At 44.5% G+C, this 23,375-nt stretch overlaps 3 protein-coding genes across 4 annotated transcripts; 2 read left to right on the forward strand and 1 right to left on the reverse strand.

Annotated features, from left to right (window-relative positions):
• Positions 1–569: 569 nt before the first annotated feature.
• LOC144066963 (cortexin-3-like) lies at positions 570–2,039 on the reverse strand. Its single transcript, XM_077590401.1, has one exon. The coding sequence runs from the start codon at positions 1,834–1,836 to the stop codon at positions 1,600–1,602; it is 237 nt and encodes a 78-aa protein (XP_077446527.1). The 5' UTR covers positions 1,837–2,039; the 3' UTR covers positions 570–1,599.
• Positions 2,040–2,398: 359 nt separating this feature from the next.
• ube2g2 (ubiquitin-conjugating enzyme E2G 2 (UBC7 homolog, yeast)) lies at positions 2,399–4,354 on the forward strand. 2 transcript variants are annotated; one of them, XM_077590399.1, is made up of 6 exons: positions 2,399–2,529; positions 3,093–3,128; positions 3,313–3,358; positions 3,430–3,548; positions 3,627–3,767; positions 3,851–4,354. In XM_077590399.1, the coding sequence occupies exons 1-6, from the start codon at positions 2,427–2,429 to the stop codon at positions 3,961–3,963; spliced, it is 558 nt and encodes a 185-aa protein (XP_077446525.1). In that variant the 5' UTR covers positions 2,399–2,426; the 3' UTR covers positions 3,964–4,354. The 2 variants fall into 2 exon arrangements, with proteins under 2 accessions (XP_077446525.1, XP_077446526.1); XM_077590400.1 differs by lacking the exon at positions 2,399–2,529 and adding an exon at positions 2,599–2,648.
• Positions 4,355–4,536: 182 nt separating this feature from the next.
• LOC144066956 (uncharacterized) lies at positions 4,537–21,780 on the forward strand. The gene is made up of 24 exons (XM_077590392.1): positions 4,537–4,679; positions 5,376–5,421; positions 5,488–5,645; positions 5,713–5,850; positions 5,911–5,988; positions 6,592–6,662; positions 6,730–6,895; positions 6,959–7,065; positions 7,407–7,583; positions 7,665–7,719; positions 7,797–7,904; positions 7,983–8,092; positions 8,500–10,336; positions 10,408–10,485; positions 10,545–10,717; positions 10,799–10,926; positions 11,001–12,094; positions 12,158–12,238; positions 12,306–12,698; positions 12,768–12,982; positions 14,209–14,310; positions 15,577–15,633; positions 20,330–20,387; positions 21,738–21,780. Exons 3-20 carry the CDS (start codon positions 5,505–5,507, stop codon positions 12,936–12,938), a joined length of 5,106 nt encoding a protein of 1,701 aa, XP_077446518.1. The 5' UTR covers positions 4,537–4,679; positions 5,376–5,421; positions 5,488–5,504; the 3' UTR covers positions 12,939–12,982; positions 14,209–14,310; positions 15,577–15,633; positions 20,330–20,387; positions 21,738–21,780.
• Positions 21,781–23,375: the final 1,595 nt, after the last annotated feature.

A 23,375-nucleotide genomic window follows, 5' to 3' on the forward strand; every position in this document is an offset into this window, starting at 1 on the left:
GAATGAATTCTTGTTCACTTTTAGGGTACTTTGGTGGGCCATTCAGATCACTTGGTTGGATTTGGCTCAAAACACGGCTCATTTTGGGTTACTGTTTTGTCTTTTGGAACATTCCCTGTCAATATCCTGAAAAAAAATATGTGTAATTTATGTGAATATAACGAAACCTCGGTTCCTCGTGTTTCATGGGGACACGTGTACCTGATGTAGTTTTCATCCCACTTCTTGAACATTATCCCCATTTTTGTTTGCTCAATCAATGCAGCCGTTTGATTAGCAAAGGGGACTTCGCCTCTGCTTTTGACCCTCGTGAGGAAGGGGAAAAAACACAGATAAATAACTGCGTAAAGGTTACCCACCTGTATGAATCTGGCTAAGGTCAAAAACGTTATGTGGGTGGAATACTTTAGTTTTGTTCCCAGTTATGTACCAAATTTGTTGGCTACTTGCTGCATCTGTACTAATAGCTACTAATACAAGTAAAAATCAAAACATTAAATTCAATGTTTTAACTTGTAAAAGATATTAGCCTTGACCAGTACATAAGGAATAACGACATTGGTACACAATTTCGCAGGGGAAAAAGATCTGTAATGAAAGTTAGTTGTTTTAAACCCATTTCTTGGTCTGTAAACCAAAATTGAGCTCAATTATGTCAACTCCTGTACAGTGATTTCCATGTTTTTGAAAAAAAGATGCTCACGTGTGCTACTAAAGAATGAAGGCTACGCTCCACTGGCTAACTTGCAACACAGGCAGCAATAAGTTCAAATGCTCTGTGTGCGTGCCTTCTTCTGGCAAAATGCTAACTACAGAAACAATGCCCTCTACTGGCTAACTCCTTACTATAGTTGCGCAATCACTTAATCAGCCCTTAAAAAAACAAAAACAAAAAGTCTTCGAGAAGCTATTGATACTGTCCCGCGCTATATAGCTAGCTAGCTACTAAGTTTCAAAACATTCGCTTCCTGAAATAAGATAAATTGGGTTTCCTTTGCAAATTGATAAAATGACAGTGTGTTCGACTTAAAGTGCAACAGTAATAAATGCCAAAAAGATATCAGTATAGACTATAAAGACACCCACGAGATGTGTCCAAGTGCAGTATTGTGGCTGGCAGCCATTTTGGATCTTGGGATGAGCTGGACGCACGTGTTCTGCCTCAAGTGACAAAAAGATGTCTTCTTTAAGTGCGCCGAACTTTGTCCCCAAGTTTGTTAGCGTCCCCCGCATGACGTCCTTGAAAATCCGGTCGAAAGTTCGGCATTTGCGTGGGTCGCTGCGCTGGGCGGGGATCGGTGATCGGTGATTCAATCACCCCTGCAAACAATCGGGTCAATGTTCTCCGTTCTGAGTGGAATGGTATTGACCGGGGTTACTAACCGCTTACAAAATACTTCAAAACATGCTACCGACATCAATAAATGTAGTAAAATAGCACTACGTATTAGCCGTTGACTCGTTAAATGCCATTGACGACGATCCACGTCCGATCGATTTGGGAAGAGGAGGGTTGTTTATGTTTTTTGAAGTTAGCCCGTTGGAGCGCTTCATTTGTTTCTTCGCAGAGAGAAGGTTCACCTTCCCTCACGCCGTCTGTCAGGAGACGATGCGGTAGTCCAAGGCGTCCTTGTCCATGTAGTCGGTCCAGTTGGAAGACGGCATGCTCCGGTATGGGTCCAAGAGAATCCGGAAGCAGCGCACCATCAGCACGCCGAGGAAGAGCAGGAGAACCAGGACCAGAACCAAGGTGGCCCGCTGCTCCACCATCAGGAAGGACGAAGACCAGACGTCGGGCTCCGGGGATGGCGTTGCGCCGTATGTCGGCTCCGCCATGGCACGCCGGTCTGGGGACAAACGCTGACGTGAGTGGTAAAACCGGCGAGAACCATCAAAGTGCCGCTCGCGGATCCAAAAATAAGACCGCTTCAAGAAGACGGCTAAAATTAGTTTTACGGCGCGCTAACGTCCCATTTTGCAATTTAACTCTTTTCGCGCCATTGATAGAGGTCAGATTTGAGGCCTTCAAACTGCAGCTCTACAGCAACCTTGATCGAACCATTACAAAATCAGTCTCCTCGCTATGTGTTACTTTTAACTCACTGCCTGCCATTGACAGTGATTGATGAACCAGAGTTTCTTTTAAAAAAAGAAACGTTTTTATTGTCCAGTAGCACCACTTACAAGAATAAAACTAAAGAAACACGCCCATGATCTTTGACCTGTCCAAATGGATTTCAATGTGATTTCATAAATTCACATTGGCTGCCATAGCAGACCTCTATTGCTGTTAATGGTAGCCAATGAGTCAATATTCAAACTGACAATGGGTTTACATTTGGCTTATATAATTTTGTGTTAACAAATACGAATTTAAATAAAATATGTGAGCGATTTTTTTAAGAGGAAGGAAGTTCGTTGTGCGCATGCGCGTAGAGGCGTGCTGTCCTTCGACGTGTTGTGAGACGTCGGCGTCAGAGGCGGCGATGGCGGGCACAGCATTAAAGAGACTCATGGCCGAATACAAACGTGAGCACTATACTTACATCTTCGACAACGACATATTTCATTTTTTATCACGAGTTTAGAGGCGCACGCGCAATGTGAACGGAGCTTCCAGAAGCTTCTGACTGGGAGGGGGAAAAAAAGTTGAGCGTTTCGTTTATTGTCCAAGCTTTTACTGTTTGGGTTCCACTCACGTCAGGTTGACTGTTTAGAAAATATTATCCTTAGCTTCTTGTTAGATTAAAAAATTAGCTATGTCAATGTTTGTCGCGGTAATTAAACGATAACGCGTCTTCTGTTTTGAATTACGCCTCTTAGTGGCGGTTGTTGTCACTATGCAGCTAACTAGCTGCGAGTTAGCAACCAGCTGGTGTTTGTTTTACTCTCATAACCATTGAACGAACACTTAAAAGGGTTATATTTGCAAATGTTGTTCCAGTATGGGCCTAAACACTCTCCCTCGGGGAACAAAGAACAAACAAGTTGAGCTTGAATCTGCTTAAACTATAGCAAGTGCTTTTACTTAGCATGTTGGTATGTTAGCCTGCTGACTAAAAGTGACGTTTTGCGCATGCGTGTGTTTACAGAGCTGACACTCAACCCCCCTGAAGGAATTGTAGCAGGTAAGTCGAATTTGTTTTTGTGTAGAAACTCAAGGCCAGGCTTGCCTAAAAAGGTTTTTTGGAACTTTTAAAATAATTTGACAGTTAATTACTTGCATGTTTGCGTGATATAGGCACGTGGGGAAAATATCATTATCAGTGTCCACTTATTTGCATTAACCATTGAGTGATGGTGTCATTTTAGGGCCTGCCAATGAGGAGAACTTTTTTGAATGGGAGGCGCTGATCATGTGAGTCGATTTGCCATAGACTAATTACAGGAAACGTGTAGGTTTTTTAGACCCCATGCTACTCTTTACAGGGGTCCGCAGGACACGTGTTTTGAAGGGGGCGTCTTTCCCGCGGTCCTCACTTTCCCCTCCGATTATCCTCTCAGCCCCCCCAAGATGAGGTTCACCTGCGACATGTTTCACCCCAACAGTAGGTCATCTGATCTTAGGGAGTGTTTGATTTTTTGAAATATCCCTCCTGAAAATTAACATGAAAAATGTGATCTAGTTTACCCCGATGGTCGTGTGTGCATCTCCATCCTGCACGCGCCGGGAGACGACCCCATGGGCTACGAGAGCAGTGCCGAACGGTGGAGTCCGGTCCAGAGCGTGGAAAAAATCCTGCTCTCCGTCGTTAGCATGCTAGCAGGTCTGTATATAAAGTCCGCACGCCTCCTGAATTACAAGCCCGAGTCGTTATGTAATGGCGGTCTTATTTTAAAACACTGACAGAACCGAACGACGAAAGTGGCGCCAACGTGGACGCCTCCAAAATGTGGCGAGAGGACCGAGATCACTTTTACAAACTGGCTCAGAAGATCGTACGCAAGTCCCTGGGCCTATAGTGATTATATCGTCACCCGGCAGCGCGAAAAAGTGTGTTTGAGTATTACGAGGACAGCGGTCGCACTGGCGTGAAGCGTGCAATCACTGTCAAGCGAGCCCCTGCAGAATCCCCTGCAACCGGAAGTGATGTCATATTCGACTGCCCCTTGGCCATTTAGGACAATCAGACTATGGGAAATCAGTCACCGACATCAGCGGTATATACAAATTGATCTATTGTCAGATCGTTTATTCGGTCTCCGATCTTCACATCCAAGTACTAGGGCCGAATTTGGTGGACTAGTTTAAGTTTAAGATGGATACTGAAGCAGTTCAAACTGATTTTGAGGTGGCCCTTGTTTATTGTGTATGAATATTGTTTGATAATAAAAAGTCATTAGTGCAATTGCATTGCCGAAAAACAGTGACTCCCATCATGACATGAAGTGACTGCTGTTGAATAAACATCAGACAATGCTAAAGTGCTTCAAATACTTTTATAATCCAGTTATAATTGAACTCATTCACTCCCAACCACAACGGTTCTCTTACGTCATCATCCCGCGTCGACAGTATAGTTGACTGAAACGCCATGTTACACGCTTCATGTAACAAGTTCTCATCAGAAAAACAACAACCAGAAATAAGAACCGGGACAAAAACCATCAACTATAAGTGGGGAGACGGTGCAATGGTGCTATGGATGCCGAGGCGAATTTATCGGTGCCTTTAACGGGTAAATACTCTTTAATAAACTGCCGTACTTTCGGTGAGCTGACTGCTAACTTGTTAGCTAACTACAGCGAACAAACTTTGCACTTCGTGTTTACGTATTTATTCTTTAACTTTTTGAGTCTGTCTGTATATTATATAGTCTGTGCATATTATATACTCAAAGCGAGAGCATAACCGTTGATTTTGAAAAAGAACAAGCTTTGAACAGTTCAATGGCGTTCTTTCATGTTTCATATCAAATGCATTCGACAAGCAAAACACGGCGTTTGCATCTATTTTTAAGCACAGTCTGCAAAAACGCGTCTGCTCTGTATAATGTGGAAATAATTCCGGTTTGTTTTATATAAATCTCAACATCGCTTGTTCAAATCATTTTCACGTGTGTGATTGGAATCCCCTGTATATATTGTATACGTACATCCGTGTGGCTATTATACTGCCCCCGTGTGGACAAGGAACAAATTTCCTTTGAGCTAAAAAAAAAAAAAGCTTAAATGTAAAAAAAACGCCTTACAACTTTACATTCTGTCAAACTAATTATAGCTTATTTCTTTATTTAACTCATTTACTGCCATTAATGAGGATACACGTCCAAGTCAATTTAACATCCCTCCCAGGCAAAATGGATTAGACGTCTGTCACCGTCAACGGTAGCCCATGAGTTAAAAATACCAAATCAGTTTGTTTTGTTCAACAGTTGGCCTGCGCTTGCTGAGGAAGATGTTGCACCTGAACTGTGCCGTGTAAGTGGAAATGGATTTGAGATGAGTATCGAGAAGGCTTAGCTAACCACAAGTGTTGCTATCTAGCTGACGGCGCTGCCGCGATGGAGTCCCATCTGCTGGTCGGCTCTCAGCAGGAGAGGGCGCAGCTACAGGAAGAAGTGCGCCTGCTTCAGGAAGATCTGGCCGAGAGCCGCGCCGAGAAGGAGGAGCTTGCGTCCAGAGCCAGGGCGCTCAAAGAGAGGGTGAGCTCAACCGCCACCGTGGTCGGAGTCTCCCGACGTCCTTCTCACTTTCCCGTTTTGTCTTCAGCTGGAGCTGTCGGTATCTCCCTCGTTCGTCCAAGACCATCATGCCGAGGAGGAGCGGCAAGAGAGGAGGCGTCGAGAAAGGGAGGCTAGGGAAAGGGAGGCCCGACAGGCACTCCTCGTACACCGGCTGCAGAACAAGGTGAGTTGTTAGCGCCAACTAACATCGGTGTGCGGGTGTGCTAATGCTGTCGGTGTGCAGGTGATGGAGTACCGGGAGCGATGTCAAAGTTTGGAACTTCAACACAAGGCAGGACACAGCCAACTCATAGACACCCAGGTAAAGATATTTATTTCATTGGCCCCTACCAACATGGCTGTCCAGAGGGGCCTCGAGTACCATCTTTTGATTCATTTCTTATTCCTTCTAGGAGATGTTTTACCTATTCATTACTGTACATCGAAGACATTTATTTTTTGACAGAAAATCAAACAAATGTTTTCAATTTCTTCTCCTACAGTTTTTAAAAATCTGATTCACATTATCTACCCATAAAGAAATGAAGGTGCCCAAATTTTTTTGCCTAAAATGTATGCTTCCACAAAAAAAATTGACAATTTTTTTATTACTCCAATATTACAACATATGACTTAATTTGTGTAATATTGTGGTTCATATTATAATACTACTACTTTTATGTTGCAATATAATGTATAACTTCTTATGTATAACCAGACCATCTCTAGCTGCATACTATTGGGGCGCATTACAGTTGTTGGATAACACTCAAATTAACAATCTAAAAAAAAGAATCGTGATAGTGTTTTTTCCCCCCATATCACCCTTCCTTAATTGTACTTCTAGCACCATCATTTGATTTACCTTTGCGGGCCATATCAGCTCCTCAGGTCTTAAGTTCGACACCTGTCGTATGTTTTGTAGCTAAGTTTGAGGAAGGACAACAGTGAGTCACTGGAGAGCGCCCTCATCAGCCTGGAAGAGGAACAGCAAAGGTGGGCTATCACTAGAGCGTCCCGTCGTCCACCCGCCGGCCTCTTACTTGTTTTGCTACGTCCACAGGGCGTCGGGCCTGACCCAGACGGCGTCCGTCCTGAGGACACGGCTTGGCCAATCGGAGCGAGCCAATGAGATCTTGCGAAACAACGTCCGCGAGCTGACGCGCGATTTGACCGGAACAGTGACGGAAGCGGAGCGCCGGGCAGATTCCTGGCAGAAGGAGAGAAAGGTGAGCAGTCCAGACGTCTTAAGGTCAAGACTTGGCTGGTTGTAAACTTGCGGATGTCCGTAGCGCGTGTCAGTTAAAACTGCGCGTCATCGGGAGCAGCTGTGGTGCGTGTGGCGCTGCGTGATGGCACTCCGGCAGCACTGTCGCACCGTCAGAACCGCAACGGACAGGTACGCTATCACGCACCCATCATGTCACACATTTTGGAGTAGTATGATGGATAACACAATTGAGGGCACCAAAATATCATCAGTAGGCCACAAAGCATTACTTTATGGTACAGGCACAATTATCAATTATGGTGTTTGTACTTAACTCATTCACTGCCATTGACAACAATGGACATCCAATTCATTTGAACTAAAATGACCATCATTGAAGGATTTTGATGAAGCGCCATTGACATGAATGGCAGTTAATATGCATGTGTAGTGTACTACATTTGTGAAATTTCCCAAATACGGGATGAATAAAGTTATTTAATCTAAATGACGTATGTTTGTATGTTCAGGGATCTTTTGGAGATGAAGGCGCAGCTGTCCCATCTGTCTCTGTGCCTTCAGTCCAGCTGCGATTCGGCATCCTTGCGCCTCATCAAAATGTGGCTCGCCGACTTTTCTTCCTTCGCCTCCTCCAGTATGGGCACTTTGACGGTGGGGGAGCTGCTGGAACCCGAGTCGGACCACAGGTCGGCTTCTTCCTTGCGAATGAATAAACATGCCGCCTCAATGGAGCTCACAAGGACACGCCTCTCTGTTCTTGTCTTTAGGATAAAGGAGAGCGAGACGCTGCCCGAGGCAGTGGCGGAGGCAGTCTGGAAACTGGTGACACTCTTGTTACTTTACTTTCTATATTTTCGGTGGGTGCCGACTTGACATATTTTTCCTGTCTCTGGCACCAGTGCGCAGCATTGAACGTAAGCACCCCCGTCAGTCGGGACGCCTCCGCCCTCTTGTCGGTCCTCTCGCAGACAGAGATCGCCCTGCACCGGAAGCAGCAGAACCTGCAGGCCGGTCTCACATGCACACTCGGGCCGGGCGGGGTTGTAGGTCACGGAATGAACTCACTGTGGTGATTTGTTTGTCAGAGGGCGGAGCTTAACGTGCAGCAGTTGGCCGAGGAAAAGGCGACGCTGCAGCTGCGAGTGGAAAAACTGCAGGAGGACAAAAGGAGAGAAGACACACCTTTGCTTGCTGGGTAATAGTTCAATATATTATAAATGACCGGCTGCCATTAATGTGTATTCGTAACAAATTCATTTGAATTCCCAAATTAAGGGTGAAAAAAACCTTTCATAGCCACAGTTGGTGGAGGTAAAATCACTATCAAAGTCAATGCATTGACATTTAAATTAAGTCATATGAGCGCCCTAAAAGATTTTTTTACGAAAATATTACATCAATGTCAAAGCACCGTGGCATTTCCTCATTGGCTGCCATGGACCACGCTAATCCATTTCAGTGGGAGGATTGGTACCGATTCGTTGGCAGACAAACCCTCCCATTTCAAACAGATTGGACGCCTACTAGTAATTAACAAGTGATTGAGTCGTTTAAATTCACAGCAGAAAGATGAAAATGTTTAACACATTTTGATTTACACAGACAGCCGGAGGCCACGCCTCCCCCACACCTGGATGTGCCGCACAAGCGAGACATGGAGCTACCCCTGAAGGAGGAGGAGCTTCGTAGCGAGGAGGCTAAGCTACGAGGGGCGAAGGAGGAGATGCTCACCAGAGATGCCGGGCTTAAGATGCGAGACGAGAAGCTACAGCAAGAGGAGGTGCATCAAAGGAAGAGAGAGGAGGAGCTACAGAAAGCAGAGGAGCAGTTGCAAAAGGGGAAAAAGGAGGTGGACAGGAAGGAGGAGGAACTACAGGGTCGAGAGGTAGAACTCAAAAAGAGCCAAGAGGAAATGCAGAAAGGGGAGGTCGCGTTACACAAAAGAGAAAACGAGGTCCACATAAAGGAGGAGGAGCTGCAGAGCAAAGACATGGAGATCAGAAACATCCAAAAGGAGGCACAGAGAGAGGAGGAAAAGTTACACAAAAGAGAAAAAGAGTTGCACAAGAAGGAAGAGGAGCTACAGAGCAGAGAGATGGAGATAACAATGAGCCAGGAGGAGGTACAGAAAGAGGAGGAAAAGTTGCATAAAAGAGAAACAGAGTTGCACAAGAAGGAAGAGGAGCTACGGAGCAGCGAGATGGAAATGAAAAAGAGCAAAGAGGAGGCACACAAAGAGGAAGAGGCACTACACAAAAGAGAAAAGGAGCTGCAAAAGAAGGAGGAGCAACTACAGATTAGAGAGGTGGAAATGAAAAAGAGCCAAGAGGAGGTGCAGGCACTGGAGGAGGCGTTACACAAAAAAGAAATGGAGGTGCACAGGAAAGAGGAAGAGCTACATGGCAAGGAAATTGAGATGAAAACAAACAAAGAGGAGGTAGAGAAAGTCTTACACAAAAGGGAAAAAGAAGTGCACAGGAAGGAAGAGGATCTAGAGAGCAGAGAGACTGTGGTGAAAAAGAGCCAAGAGGAGGTGCAGAAAGAGGAGGAAGTGTTGCACAAAAGAGAAAAAGAGGTGCACCAGAAGGAGGAGTATCTACAGAGAAGAGAGATGGAAATGAAGAAGAGCCAAGAGGAGGTGCGCAAAGAGGAGGAAGCGTTACATAAAAGAGAAAAGGAGGTGCACGGGAAGGAGGAGGAGATACAGTTAAGAGAGATGGAAATGATAAAAAACAAAGAGGAGGTAGAGAAAATGTTACACAAAAGAGAAGAACAAGTGTCCAGGAAGGAGGAGGATCTGGCGAGCAGAGAGAGTGTGATGAAAAAGAGCCAAGAGGAGGTGCAGAAAGAGGAGGATGTCTTACACAAAAGAGAAAAAGAGGTGCGCAAGATGTTGGTGGAGCTACAGGGACGAGAGATGGAAATCAAACAGAGCCAAGAGGAGGCAGAGAATGTGTTACACAAAAGAGAGAAGGAGTTGCACAAGAATGATCAGGACCTTCTCGGCCGGGAGATAGAAGTTAAAAGGGGCCAAGAGGAGGTACGGAAAGAGAAAGAAGTGTTACACAAAAGAGAAAGGGAGGTGCGGGCCAGGCAAGAGGAAATGCAGTCCAGAGAGGAGGAGGTGCAGAAGAGGGAAGGGGACTGGCACCAAAAAGAGGAGGAGATGCAGAGCAGGGAGTCAAGGGTGTTCAACGCAGAGAAGGAGGTGCAAAAGAGCCAAGAGAAAGTACACAAAGAGATGGAAGTGCTCCACCAAAGAGAAAAGGACATGAAAATGAGACAGGAGGAGCTCCAGAGGCAGGAGGAGAACGTTCAGAATAGGTACAACGGAAGCGCAGAGGTCACCGGTGATTGCAGGCCGAGCGCTCAGCTGACTTATCGTGCCAGTTTCCAGGCCGAGGCGCGGCAAAGAGAAGACGCCCCCCGAGATGCCACGGTGTGACCACCTGTCGCCCACGCCGCATTTCTCCGACTGTCCGGCACACGCTGACGGTTGTCCTCCCACAGGAGTCGCTGGAGAGGTCGCAACAGGCCCAGCAGAGGGCAGAAGAAGAGGCGGCGCTCGCCAAAGATGCCCTACTAAAGGTACACGGATCCCGCCTTGGCGGTTTTGAGCGCAAAGCCTGAAAACGCCCTGCTTTCAGCGTTCCTCCCAGCACGCCTCAGTCCTGCGGGAGCTCCAGGAGGCGCGGGAGCAGCTGACCCCGGCGGCCGAGGAGATGGCCAAGATAGAGCGAGCGCACAACCGACAGCGCCAAGAAAGCGAAGAGCAGCAGCGGCAGTTGGAGGTTCTTCGGCGGGAGGCGCGGGAGCTCCAGTAAGGCCATCCCGCCCGTCGCCACTTTGTTCTGGCAAAGGTCCTTTTTTGTAAAGTATTTTTGGGTTGCTTTTCTCGCAGCTCCAGCCACTCTTCACTGCTGGAGAAACTGGAGGAGCAACGGACGCTGGCGTCGCAGGCCGACGTGGAGCGCAGCCAACTTGGCTCTATCGTGCGTGTCCTGCAGGAATCCAAGGAGGCGCTCGCAGGTAATGGCCGTTCGCTGATCGTTCCCGTCTGTGAGTACCGAACACCGGCCGCAACCTGATTTTTCCTCCTCCAGGGGAGCTGCGGTGCGCCAAGGAGGAGCTGGCCAGCCTCGCTTCACGACATATGGAGGAAAAGGAGGCCTGGAAAGGGGAGAAAGAGCAGCTTGAGATCGATCTGCGAGCCAAAAACGAGGAAGCAGAGACCTTGAGGAGACGTTTCGATGGCCTGGAGGAGGAAATAAAGGAGCGGGAGGAGGCAGCCTCCAAGGAGAAGAAAGCTCTCCTGGCAGAAGGAGAAAGGAAGCATAAAGAAGAGGTGACAAAGAGGGAGGAGTTGGACTCTTTGAAGAGCCGCATGGACACATTACTTGGTGTAATGAAGGAGCAAGAGGAGGAGCTGGAGCAACTCACAAAGGAGTTGAGAGCAAAAGATGGGGAGGTGGTGATGCTTGGGAAACGGGTAGAGGGGCTACTGGTAGAGATGAAGGAGCGGGAGGAGGAAATAAAGGAGCAGGAGGAGGTGGCCTCCAAGGAGAAGAAAGCTTTGCTGGCTGAAGGAGAAAGGAAGCATAAGGAGGATGTGGCAAAAAGAGAGGAGTTGGACGGCCTGAGGAGCCGCGTAGACGGATTACTCGCCCAAATGAAGGAACGGGGTGAGGAGCTGGAGCAACTCGGGAAGGAGTTGGGAGAAAGAAATGGGGAGGTGGTGATGCTCAGGAAACGAATGGAGGGACTGCTGGCCGAGATGAAGGAGCAGGAGGAGCAGCTGCAGCGACTTAGAGAACGTCTCAAGTTGACAGAGGAGCAAGTGGAGCAGCTTCGGGAGGCCCAACAAAAGTTGGTGGAGAAGGAGGCCCGAGTGGAGAAGCTGGAGCTTCTGCTCACAGAAATGCAGCAGCAGGAGGAGGCCCGGGACATGGAGGAACGACGTGCAAAGGTGCTGCGAGAAACTGCCGCCATCTCCATGCACCAGGAGGAGGTGCAGAAGCTGAAAAGCGAGTTGCGTGAGCGTGAGGAGGAGCTAGTCAAGTTGAGCGGGAGCTCCGAGGACGGCCGGGAGGCTCTGAAGACGGAAGCTAGGAAACGGGAGGAGCTGCAGCAAGAGCTGAGAGGAGCACGGCTGATGCTTCAGGAGATGGAACTCAACGTTCACGCTCTGCAGGGGCAGGTACGTGTCTCAATCCTCCATCTTTCACCTCAGGGTAAGGCTAAGAGGTCGGTTTCTGTACAGGTCAGCGCCAGCCGTGAGGAAGCCAAGCAGGAGAAGGAACAGCAGGAGGAGGTGATGAAGAAGCTAAACCGACTCCTGCGGGTAGGACCTGCCCCCTCTTTCCGTGGCAATTTTCTTCTTTCTCTCACGCCTCTTCCGTCTTGACTAGGAGAGCCGCGAGGAGGAGGAACGACTGAGGAGCGCCACAGAGGAGAAGGAGATTTTGAGGCCATACCCAGACAGAGAGGGCACAGAGGGGGAGGGGAAGAACCAGGCAGGGAGGTGGACAAGGGAGCAGGGCGGGAGGTGCAGTTTGGAGGAGGAACATCTGGGGCGCGACATGGTGGCTGCCACCACTGAAGAGAGGATGGAGATTTTAAAGTCTCACCAAGACAGAAAATGCATGGAGGGCGAGAAGAAGAGCGGGGAAGAAAGTTGGAGGAGGGAGGAGGACGGGAGGTCCAGTTTGGTGGAGGTCGGGGAGCAAACTGCCTCGAGGAACTTCAAGCAGGAGGAGCCGAGGAGCGCCAAGGGGAAGCTGAAGATGCAAAATCAGGCTCAGGTAAGAGTTTGTCGAGATCTCCTTTTAGCCGAGATGCTTCATGTGGCCGTCTCCCCTTTTTTTACGTAGCCGGCGGCAAAGTGGCTGGAGGACGGAGCGGGCGGCAGACTGCTGCTTCTGCAGAGCCGCGTGGCTCACCTGGAAATCAAACTGGAGCGCTCCGACGCCAAGAAGGTCCAACTCAAACGAGGCAAACGCCACATCAAGATGATCAGCGACGCACTCGTGCACCAATCATGAGGCACTGAGATTTTGGCGTCCTATCTTTTCAATGTTTACACCAGGTTTGTCAAAGATTTCTAGTCCACCTTTTAGTTTTAAGATAGTCTTAACTCATTGGCCGCCACTGACGGCGCCGGACCTCTACTTCATTTGGGAGAAGGCGCAGGAACGAGCGTTCATCAAGTCGCCCTTTCCAGTCTAAATGAATTGGACATCTAGCGCCGTTAGTGGCGGCCAATGAATGAAGGGTCCTAAATTTGAATTCATTTTAGGATGACGGTTTTGAAGTAGGGTTTCAAGAGATTTTAAATACTGACCACTGTATTGGCCCTTGAAATATATATATTTATTGCATTGTTTATGCATTTTATTCATTTTATATTACTGTTTAAATAAATATTTTATTAAATGCATGTTGATTTTGGAGCACTCTCTGATCACCTATTCTTTTTGGGTCACTTTCTGTTGATTTTTGTTCAATTTCGGGTCACTTCATGTTCATTTTTGGGCTTTTCTGGGGCACTAACTGTTGATTTTTATTTAACTTCTGGGTGATTTGTTGTTTATTTTTTACCTTTTCTTTAGGGATGCCCTGATCACATATTTTTGGACTCCAATCAAAGTTTAAGTCACCTGAATTTTATGCACAACTGTGCTATCGTGAAATAGCCTGGTATATCTGGAATATTGAGTTGTTTGGTAGCCCTAAAATGAAAATAATAATACAAATTAATAATCTAGTCTTTTTCCACCCTATTCCAACACTGAACATTTTGTGATCAGGACATCCCTACTTTTGATGCTGGGCCATTTTTTAGGTCACGTCCTGTTTATTTCGGATATTTCTGTTCATTTGGGTGGCATGCCTGGTTCACTTGGTGTTGAATTTTGGTCATTTCTGGGTGTCTTCCTATTTTGCTTTTTTCTTGTTCATTTTGCAGGATTTCTGGGTCATTTCCACTTGATCTCTGGTCACTCACTTCACTACCTGTTGATTTTATGAGAAAATGTGGTTGCAGACTCCAAAATTTACGGCATTTTCAATGCATAGTACGTATTTGCATGAATTTGATAACGAGCTTCCAAAAGTAGGTTTTCAAGTTTTGTTTTAAGGTTCCAAATCTGAATTCAATTTTTCCTTTTCCTCTGGCACTTTGGTCCAATTCCACTTTATAAGAAAGCCTCGCTTCAAATTCGAGCCACAGCATTTGTCGCTTACAGGAAGCGTCCCCGCGTGGACATTCCTTCCCGTCCGGAAACAAACAGCCGATGTTTGTTCTGCTTTTAGGAATAAGGTGACGAAATCCGGCGGGAAGGATGACGACGAGACAACCCCACAATCCATCACGTCCTATCAGTTCCCTCAACTTTGCTGTAAAAATCATTCCAGGTTAGTCCATCTCCACACTCTTGTTTCTAGGCAGATTTGGGAAGACTGAATGAATTGGTGAAGATGCTCACTTGTTACTAGGCAGAATTCACAAGCTAGCTTGTTTCATTTTTTTATTTTTAAGCAATTGAGAAGGCAAAGAAAAACTAATGGCGCACAAAAACCTTGCTCCTGCCGTTGTTCGATTTCCAATCTTTTTAATTGCAAGAAATGCAACCAGAGAAAAAAAAATGATTGGTCCTTTTCCTCCTCACGCACAAAGATGCACGTGTATCGCCATAGCAACAAGGTCAACCGGCATAACCACCGTGACCGCTTGGTGTCCGATTTTATCCGTCCAATGACGTGACCTTCATTTGACCTGATGTGGTTGCTTAGCAACGCTAACGAAAAACATCACAGTTGTGTGAGAGTTACACACAAGTGGGGAGAAAACAGGATGACAAAAGGATGAAGATGAAGTCAAACAAGCTAGCCCCTCCCAGCCCAAATGATTAGACGTCTATTGCCGTCAATGGCACTGAGATATTCTCATTCAATGCCATCTAGCGCAGTTTAAATGGATTGGTTTTTATTGCTGTCCATGGTATCCCCCAACAAATTAGTCATTTCAACACCACCCGTCTCAAGTACCCCTAGTCAGAGGAGGCGGAGTCGGCACTTGTCGCCGCCCTTTGCTCATTGGCCGAGTGTGTCGGGGGGGGGGGGGGGGGCGTGGCCTGCTCTGTAGACGCCGGGCGACCGGCTGAGAAGCTTAGCAGCCCGCAAGAAAGAAAAGAAAAAGCCACAGCTCCTTTTTTTGCGGGGTTCTTTTATTTTTCCTTTCTTTTTTGTTTTCATTTTTGGTGCGTGGTCACAGACGCCGATCACGCACTCGCACCGGGATACTCGCGCGCGGGGGCGGGCAGCCGTGCGTGGATGCGTTCCCTCTGCAGCGACATGCACGCACGCAGGTGAGTCTTCCCGGCGAGCACGCGGGCGAAGGGAGTCTTCAAGGGTGTACATCAATCGCGTCTTAGCCCTGCCCACTAGTTGCATGACGTCACGCAATCGACATGGCGTCATTGGGAAGGAGGTGGAGGTCAAAGTCGTCCTGCCTCTTACTGTGACGTCAACGAGGCAGACGTGGTTTTATTGCGGGCGACTGAATGCTTGGAAGGTTATACATTTAATTTTGGAGAGGCGGGGCTAAGTGACACCAATCCATGTCGTGTATAGAAAAACGAAGCTTACCTGTAGGTCTCATACCTTTTTTTTTTTCAACAGATTTCACAAGTGGATTGACTGCACTTCTTTGAATGGCAGACACTTCCAGTGAGACAGGTACGTGCACGCATTTATCATATATGTATACATGTATGTATGTACAGTCGCACCTCTACTTAGGAAATTAATTGGTTCCAGAACTTTTTTCGTAGCTTGAAAATTTCGTAAGTAGAGCAGTACTTTATATGTAAATTCTCTCATTCGTTTCACGATCCTCACACAACTAAAACTTAATTTCTCAACCATTTTATTAGTCAATACTGGTTCTTAGCTTTCCCTTCTGCAGTGCTGGTTAGCTGACTGACGTTTTGAGAAAAGTCATTTCTTAGATTTTTGCTGTTGGAATGCTTGCTGCTTCCTCCTCGTCCCTCTGTATTGCCGAGTGTTCCATTAACTCTGGAGATCCGTTGTTGTGAGACAGCCAACGAGAGCCCAGTAGAGTGTAGCAAGGTTCTAAAGAGAGAATCAATGCATCCGCGACAGTGCATTTATTTTTGGGGGGATTTCGTAACGTGGATGTTTTTCGTATCTCCAGGGACCTCATTTGCATATGAAAAGTTTTCGTAACCTGAAAATTTCGTACCTAGAGGCATTCGTAAGTAGAGGTATGACTGTGTATGTATATGTATGTGTATATATGTATATATATATATATATATATATATATATATATATATATACCGTAATTACTCGAATATAACGCGCACTCGAAAATAACACGCAGGTATAACTTTGGGCCAAAAAAATCTGGAAAAACGCAGTACTCGAATATAGTGCGCACCTAAAATTTCCCGCTGACGAAAATCAGAAATCTTACCTTTTTTTCTTCGTTTCACGATTGTTTTGTTCAAACAAATTTATTCATTAGAATCCTTCAAATGAAAAGTTCCTCTCTCTCTTTGTCTGTCCTCTCATACATCTCTTCGTTGAGAATCCTATCAACGTCCACGCTTCCTTCATCCACTTCCTCTTCCTCCCACAACACATCATCCGATTGGCTTTACGAGATGACGTAAAATCCGTGCGTCAAAGTGAGTTTGACAATGCTTTTTTCGATCGAAAATTTGTAATTTATTTTAGTTATTGATTATAACACTGAACTGAGAGAGGGTGAACTGAGACGGGTACGAGGCTAGAGGGGGGCAGTGGTGGTCTCGGCTTCACGAGATGACGTAAAATCCGTGCGTCGGCTCTACGAGATGACGTAAAATCCGTGCGTCAAAGTGAGTTTGACAATGCTTTTTTCGATCGAAAATTTGCAATTTATTTTATTCAATTCAATTTCAATTCAATTTATTTGGCAAGAAAAAGCACCAGGCTAAGGGCCATGTAACAAGACACAAAAAAAAAAAAAAAAAGGTTTTTGATTATAACACGCACCCCCAACTATTGGAATTAATTATTTTGCAAAAACCTGCGTGTTATATTCGAGTAATTACGGTATATATATATATATATATATATATATATATATATATATATATATATATATATATATATATGTGTGTATATATATATGTGTGTATATATATATATGTGTATATATATATATGTGTATATATATATATGTGTATATATATATATGTGTATATATATATATATGTGTATATATATATGTGTATATATATATATGTGTGTATATATGTGTATATATATATATATATATATATATATATATATATATATATATATATATATATATATATGTGTGTGTATATATGTATATATATATGTATGTATGTATGTATATATATGTATGTATATATATATGTATATGTGTGTATATATGTATATATATATATATTTATATGTGTATATATATGTATATATGTGTATATATACATATATAAACATATACATATATACACATACTTACATATTTACGTGTGTGTGTGTTTGCCTGAAAGAAACTTAAATTTTTTGGACTGATGTCAATGTTTTGTTTGAATTGGAATGAGTATTAGCCTTAAAATGTCAGTCTGCCCTAATCCCACCCGTCTTTGAGCAAATCCCCGAAAATGGGGCCCCACCAGTTCAAGCGCCCCCGTTTTCCTCCAAACCCCCACCCAGCTTCCCTTCATTCTTCTCTTCACCCACCTTCTGTTTTTATCAATCTTTCCTCCCATTTCAGTCTTCTTCCTTCCCTCATTATTACATTCATTTGTTACTTCCTTGATTTTTTTAATTTATTTTTTTACCTCCATTCTTTCTTTTCTTGTCCTTCATTTTCTGACTTGCTCACCATTTTCCTTCTTGTTCTTCCACCCTTGTTTTGATTCCCTCTTTTTCTTCTCTTCTTCCTACCATGAATTCTATCCGTACTCAATTGTGGACCTCCTTTCTACCTTTCTTGTTATTCATCCTGTATCATTCCTTCTTTTCCCTTTACTCCACACTATACTTTGGTTCCTCCTTTAACTCTTTCATCGCCGTTGACGATGACAGACGTCCATCTGGCTCTCCCGAGCTAAATGTAATCTCTTGAAATGAATATCACTCGTCAGCGTCCAATCCATTTGGAGTGGGAGAGTGGCAGCAAATAAACGTTTATTCATTCAACACTCCTCCCACTTCAAATGGATTGGACGTCCACACCTAAGTCAACTCATTTCTATTCAAGGCTTAAGCAAGACAAAGACCTATCAAAGCGGCCATGTTGGTAGAGGCGACATTGCCAACGCATTGACATTAAATTTGAGTTAGAACTGGTTAGTGTATTTCTCAACCCATTTTATAAAAAATAATAATAATAATTTGCTCTATTTCAAGCCAGTGGACGTCCAATCTTTTCGAAGTGGGAGGGACGGCAGCGAATGGACGAACGTTCATTTGCTGTCAACCCTCGCACTTCAAACGGATTGCACATTTGCAAGTGATAAAACTCATTGGTGAGAAAGTGTATCTTTGCCAGTAATGTGATTCTTTCATCACAAGTCGACGTCCAATCCATTTCAAGTAGGAGGGCGGCAGCGAATGAATGAACGTCTAGCGCCGGCGCCGACGGGTTAAGATGTTCTTTCTTTCCATCCTACTTTCTCTCCAGCCTTTTTCCTCCCATCATGCGTCTGTCTTTTGTTGCTGACAGATTCCTTGTTCACTGCAAATCCTCATTGATTAGTGTGTGTGTGTGTTTCAGTGTGTACGTGAGCGTGTGTGTATGTGCACGTATAAATATTTAAGCCCCTTACACACTGATCCATTAATTAGCTTAAGTGCCTCCTTCCCAGGCAGGTGGGTCTCTCTTGTTTGTCATTTTTTCCCATCTTTCCGTTTGTCAATCACGCGCTGACGTGGATTTGACTGCCGTACTGCCTCACCCTGATAAATTTGGGCGGCAGGTGGAACAACGCTCCCTCAACTCGAAAGCCGTCCGTTTCTGGGCAGGATTCCTTAGCTTCCTTCTTAATTCCTACGTTGATCCCTGAAATCTTTTCCCATCCCCAAAGCGCTCTTGATGGACACCTGGGCGTTCCTACTTCCCGTCCCGCCCTCTCAGAGAGGGCGGAGCTTGCTTCAAACTCTTTTCCGTCTGCTCTAGTATGCCCGCTTTGCTGATTCTGAGCATAAGTGTCGACAAAAGCTTCCCAAAATGAGTGTTTTGGGTGTCAATTTTCTTCAAAAAGCAACTTTTCATGTTATTTGAAGGATTCAAGGATCACCAAAAGCCGCTATTTGCCCTTTTTCTCCTCGGACCTCAGGTCGGTGGTTGCTATGCCGGTTACTAGGCAGCATATCACATGACTTCTTTGTGCTAAGTCATCCGTTGTGCATCGGAAGGCGCCATCCAATGGCACTAGTTTTGGCAGCACGCACGCCTTTTGGTGTCGGTTCATTAAATGAATGAATGAAAGCTGTCAGCCTCTCCGTTGAAATGGAATGAAACGTTTCCTTGGGATAAACACATTTCAATACGAAGCAGAAGGACGATTTGACGTTACCCTCTGTCATCCATCAATGGCGCCCAAAGGGTTAATCCGCAACATGTGACCTCAAAGGTCGGAATGATGCCAGACGGGGATTAGCGTCCAGATCCCTTCCCCTCCCCCGGGTGTGCATGGTGGTCCCGTTGTGCCGTAACATCTTCGCTAATCCGATCCCGTTGAGCTTTTCGGGCTTTAGACGAAACGTGGCCATCTCATCCCCGACGAACTCTGCGGGGGGACGCCAACGGGCCGGAAACGGTCGCCGCTCATGTGTTGCTACTCAAAATAAGGTCAAAGCTGAGTTAGCCGCAATGTAAACGGGGGAAAAAAATTGGAAACTAGACATAAACTGTAAGTAGTAAGAAAAAACATGCACCGTAGGCCATTTTGTGTCAGAGCGGTTTGCTTAAAATAACACTATCAAATGCAAAAAAAAATTCCCCAGTTTTCAAATGGCTTGCTTTTTATAAACCTCAGGGACACTGAACTAACTTCAACTCCGAGAAACTTGAAATATAATTATATTTCAACATCTAACCTGAATCTTTTACAACCAAAATGCGTTTAAATCGAGGAAAAATTGCTCTGACACAAGATGGCTGCCAGTTAGTTACTTAAGACGCCCTTAGGCTTACAAAGGTAAATTCAATGGCTGGTCATATTTACGAAAACTAGACAGAAATTATAGGTCTCAAAGATGAATTTTCACCATGATAGCATGCTAGAGTCACAGGCGTTGATGGATGTATCGCATGGTTGTCATAGAAACCGGCGAGCAAATCACATAACCAAAGAGCTGCTAACCATTTTTGTGTTTTGTGTTCCTGCAGGTATACTGAGGGGTTAGCCCCGCCCCCACTTTCAGTCAGCGGACCTGCTGCGCCACCCGTGAGTACAAAATGCACGGTTTTGCTTTTTGCCACATGCTTTAAATTCCAGCACGCACAAACACACTCACTCAGTGTGTAGCTACTGCACCAGTTGCCATGACAACCAAATGATGGGGATGCTGCCGGGCCAAGAAAGGAAGGAAGTGTTCGCAACATGGGAGCGTGTAGGCGGCCACATTTAATTGCGTTCATGCGGTGCTTAAAATCAATGCTTTGACAATAAAATTAGATTACATTCGAACTTTATTTCATCCCGTACAGTGGTACCTCTACATACGGGTTTAATTCGTTCCGGGACTGAGTTCCTATGTCGATATTCTCATAACTCGAACGAATGTTTCCTATTGAAATGAACTAAAAACAAATTAATTCGTTCCAACCCTCTGAAAAAACACCAAAAACAGGATATTGGATTGGAAAAAAAATGTTTTATTTCTTCTAATCGCCATCTATTAACAAAGTAACACATAACTAGTGGTTTAATATTACTAAAATGTGTTTATTAGAACTAAAATTAGACGGATTTCGCGGAGGGTGGAGTGAGGGACATAGAGGAAGGGGGGAGGGGGGACTTTCCACGGCAACGCACTTGTAACCGAACAAACAAATTTAAATTAACTTGGATTAATATATACAGACACACTCAAACATATGTTTAATGTAGCTTTACACAAAACTGAATTCTAGTTATGTCTTCACGTTCGCTATCGATGGGCTGTTTGCTGTTGTATTCCCTTCAAAATATTCAGAAAATGATGCACACAAATGTCCTCACAATAGGATAACGCACGACCACTTGCCAACGAGAAATGGTCTTGAATTAGCGATCACTCCGTTAACGGGAGCTAACAGGCTAAAGGGGGAAAAAACACTGAAAAAATGCAACGCTCCGCTCAGTGCTTGCAGAGACGTTACAAAGAGGTAGTTGCGACCAGAGATATTACACGAGGAGTTGCGGGGGAGAGAGCCCGTGCCCCTGTTGTTCTTATGAGCAGCCAACGAGAAGTAATATACTATACTGCTCGTATTAGCAATCGCTCCGGTATTCGTACTGAGTGATGGAAAAAAACACTGAAAAAAATGCAACGCTCCGCTCAGTGCTCGTAGATATCTGTTATACACGAAAGAGATGCGACAACAAAGACCGTGCGCTACAATGATTGACAGCCTCTCATGTCTTGGCCACCTGGCTTTCTCGTATCTAGAGCTGCTCGTATGTAGAGGTACCACTGTATTCGGGAAATTAACTACCGTATTTCTCAGCTCATTTTGCAAAAGATTCCATTTTTCATCAATGTCAAATCATCTGCCGTTGACTCAATGCTCGCTATTTCCCCTTTGGTGGCAGGTGACCCCCACAATGCCTAGCTGAGCCCGTTCCCTCCTCGTCAAAATGGCCGACCCGGCATGGGCGCCGCTGCCGATGCTGTTCCTGCTGGCTTCCTGTTTCCTCCACGCGTCGTCCTTCCCGCAAGACCTGATAGCCATCAACGTGGTGGACGGTGAGCGTAAGGGAGTGGCCGTCGGGTGGGCGCAAGGGAGTGGCCGTTGGGTGGGCGCTAGCGCTCAAGCCACGTCTCCTCGCAGATTCCCGAGACGTCGCGGGATTCCGAAGTCTGCTGCGAGACAACGACACATTGCGTCTGGGGCTGGGCTTCCAGACCATGAGGCGTGTTAACCGGATGCTCTTCATCACCGCCAGGTAACACGGTTTGTTTACCCTTTCAGTGCCTTACTATACTATGTCGTTTTTTAAAAAGAAAAAAGCCTTACTATACTATGTCGTTTTTTAAGAAAAAAGCCTTACTATACTATGTCGTTTTTTACGAAAAAAAGCCTTACTATACTATGTCCTTTTTTACGAGAGAAAAAAGCCTTACTATACTATGTCGTTTTTTAAGAAAAAAAGCCTTACTATACTATGTCGTTTTTAAGAAAAAAAGCCTTACTCTACTATGTCGTTTTTTAAGAAAAAAAAGCCTTACTATACTATGTCGTTTTTTTTTTTTAATGAAAAAAGCCTTACTATACTATGTCGTTTTTAGGCAAAAAGCCTTACTATACTATGTCGTTTTTAGGATAAAAGCCTTACTATACTATGTCATTTTTTAAGAAAAAAAAGTCTTACTATACTATGTCGTTTTTTTTTAAATGAAAAAATTCCTTACTATACTATGTCATTTTTTAAGAAAAAAAAGCCTTTCTATACTATGTCGTTTTTTAAGAAAAAAAGCCTTACTATACTATGTCGTTTTTTAAGAAAAAAAGCCTTACTATACTATGTCGTTTTTAGGAAAAAAGCCTTACTATACTATGTCGTTTTTAGGGGGAAAAAGCCTTACTATACTATGTCATTTTTTAAGAAAAAAAGTCTTACTATACTATGTCGTTTTTTTAATGAAAAAACACCTTACTATACTATGTCGTTTTTTAAGAAAAAAACCTTACTATACTATGTCGTTTTTTTAAAGAAAAAAGCCTAACTATACTATGTCGTTTTTTAAGAAAAAAAGCCTTACTATAATATGTCGTTTTTTAAATGAAAAAAATCCTTACTATACTATGTCGTTTTTCAAGAAAAAAACCTTACTATACTATGTCGTTTTTTTAAAGAAAAAAAGCCTTGCTATACTATGTCGTTTTTAGGAGAAAAAAAAGCCTTACTATACTATGTCGTTTTTTAAGAAAAAAAGCCTTACGATACTATGTCGTTTTTTAAGAAAAAAAGCCTTACTATACTATGTCGTTTTTTAAGAAAAAAAGCCTTACTATACTATGTCGTTTTTAGGGGGAAAAAGCCTTACTATACTATGTCATTTTTTAAGAAAAAAAGCCTTACTATACTATGTCGTTTTTTAAGAAAAAAAGCCTTACTATACTATGTTGTTTTTTAAGAAAAAAAGCCTTACTATACTATGTCGTTTTTAGGGGGAAAAAGCCTTACTATACTATGTCATTTTTTAAGAAAAAAAGCCTTACCATACTA

The sequence above is a fragment of the Stigmatopora argus genome, chromosome 21 (assembly GCF_051989625.1).
Source record: "Stigmatopora argus isolate UIUO_Sarg chromosome 21, RoL_Sarg_1.0, whole genome shotgun sequence".
NCBI lineage: Eukaryota > Metazoa > Chordata > Actinopteri > Syngnathiformes > Syngnathidae > Stigmatopora > Stigmatopora argus.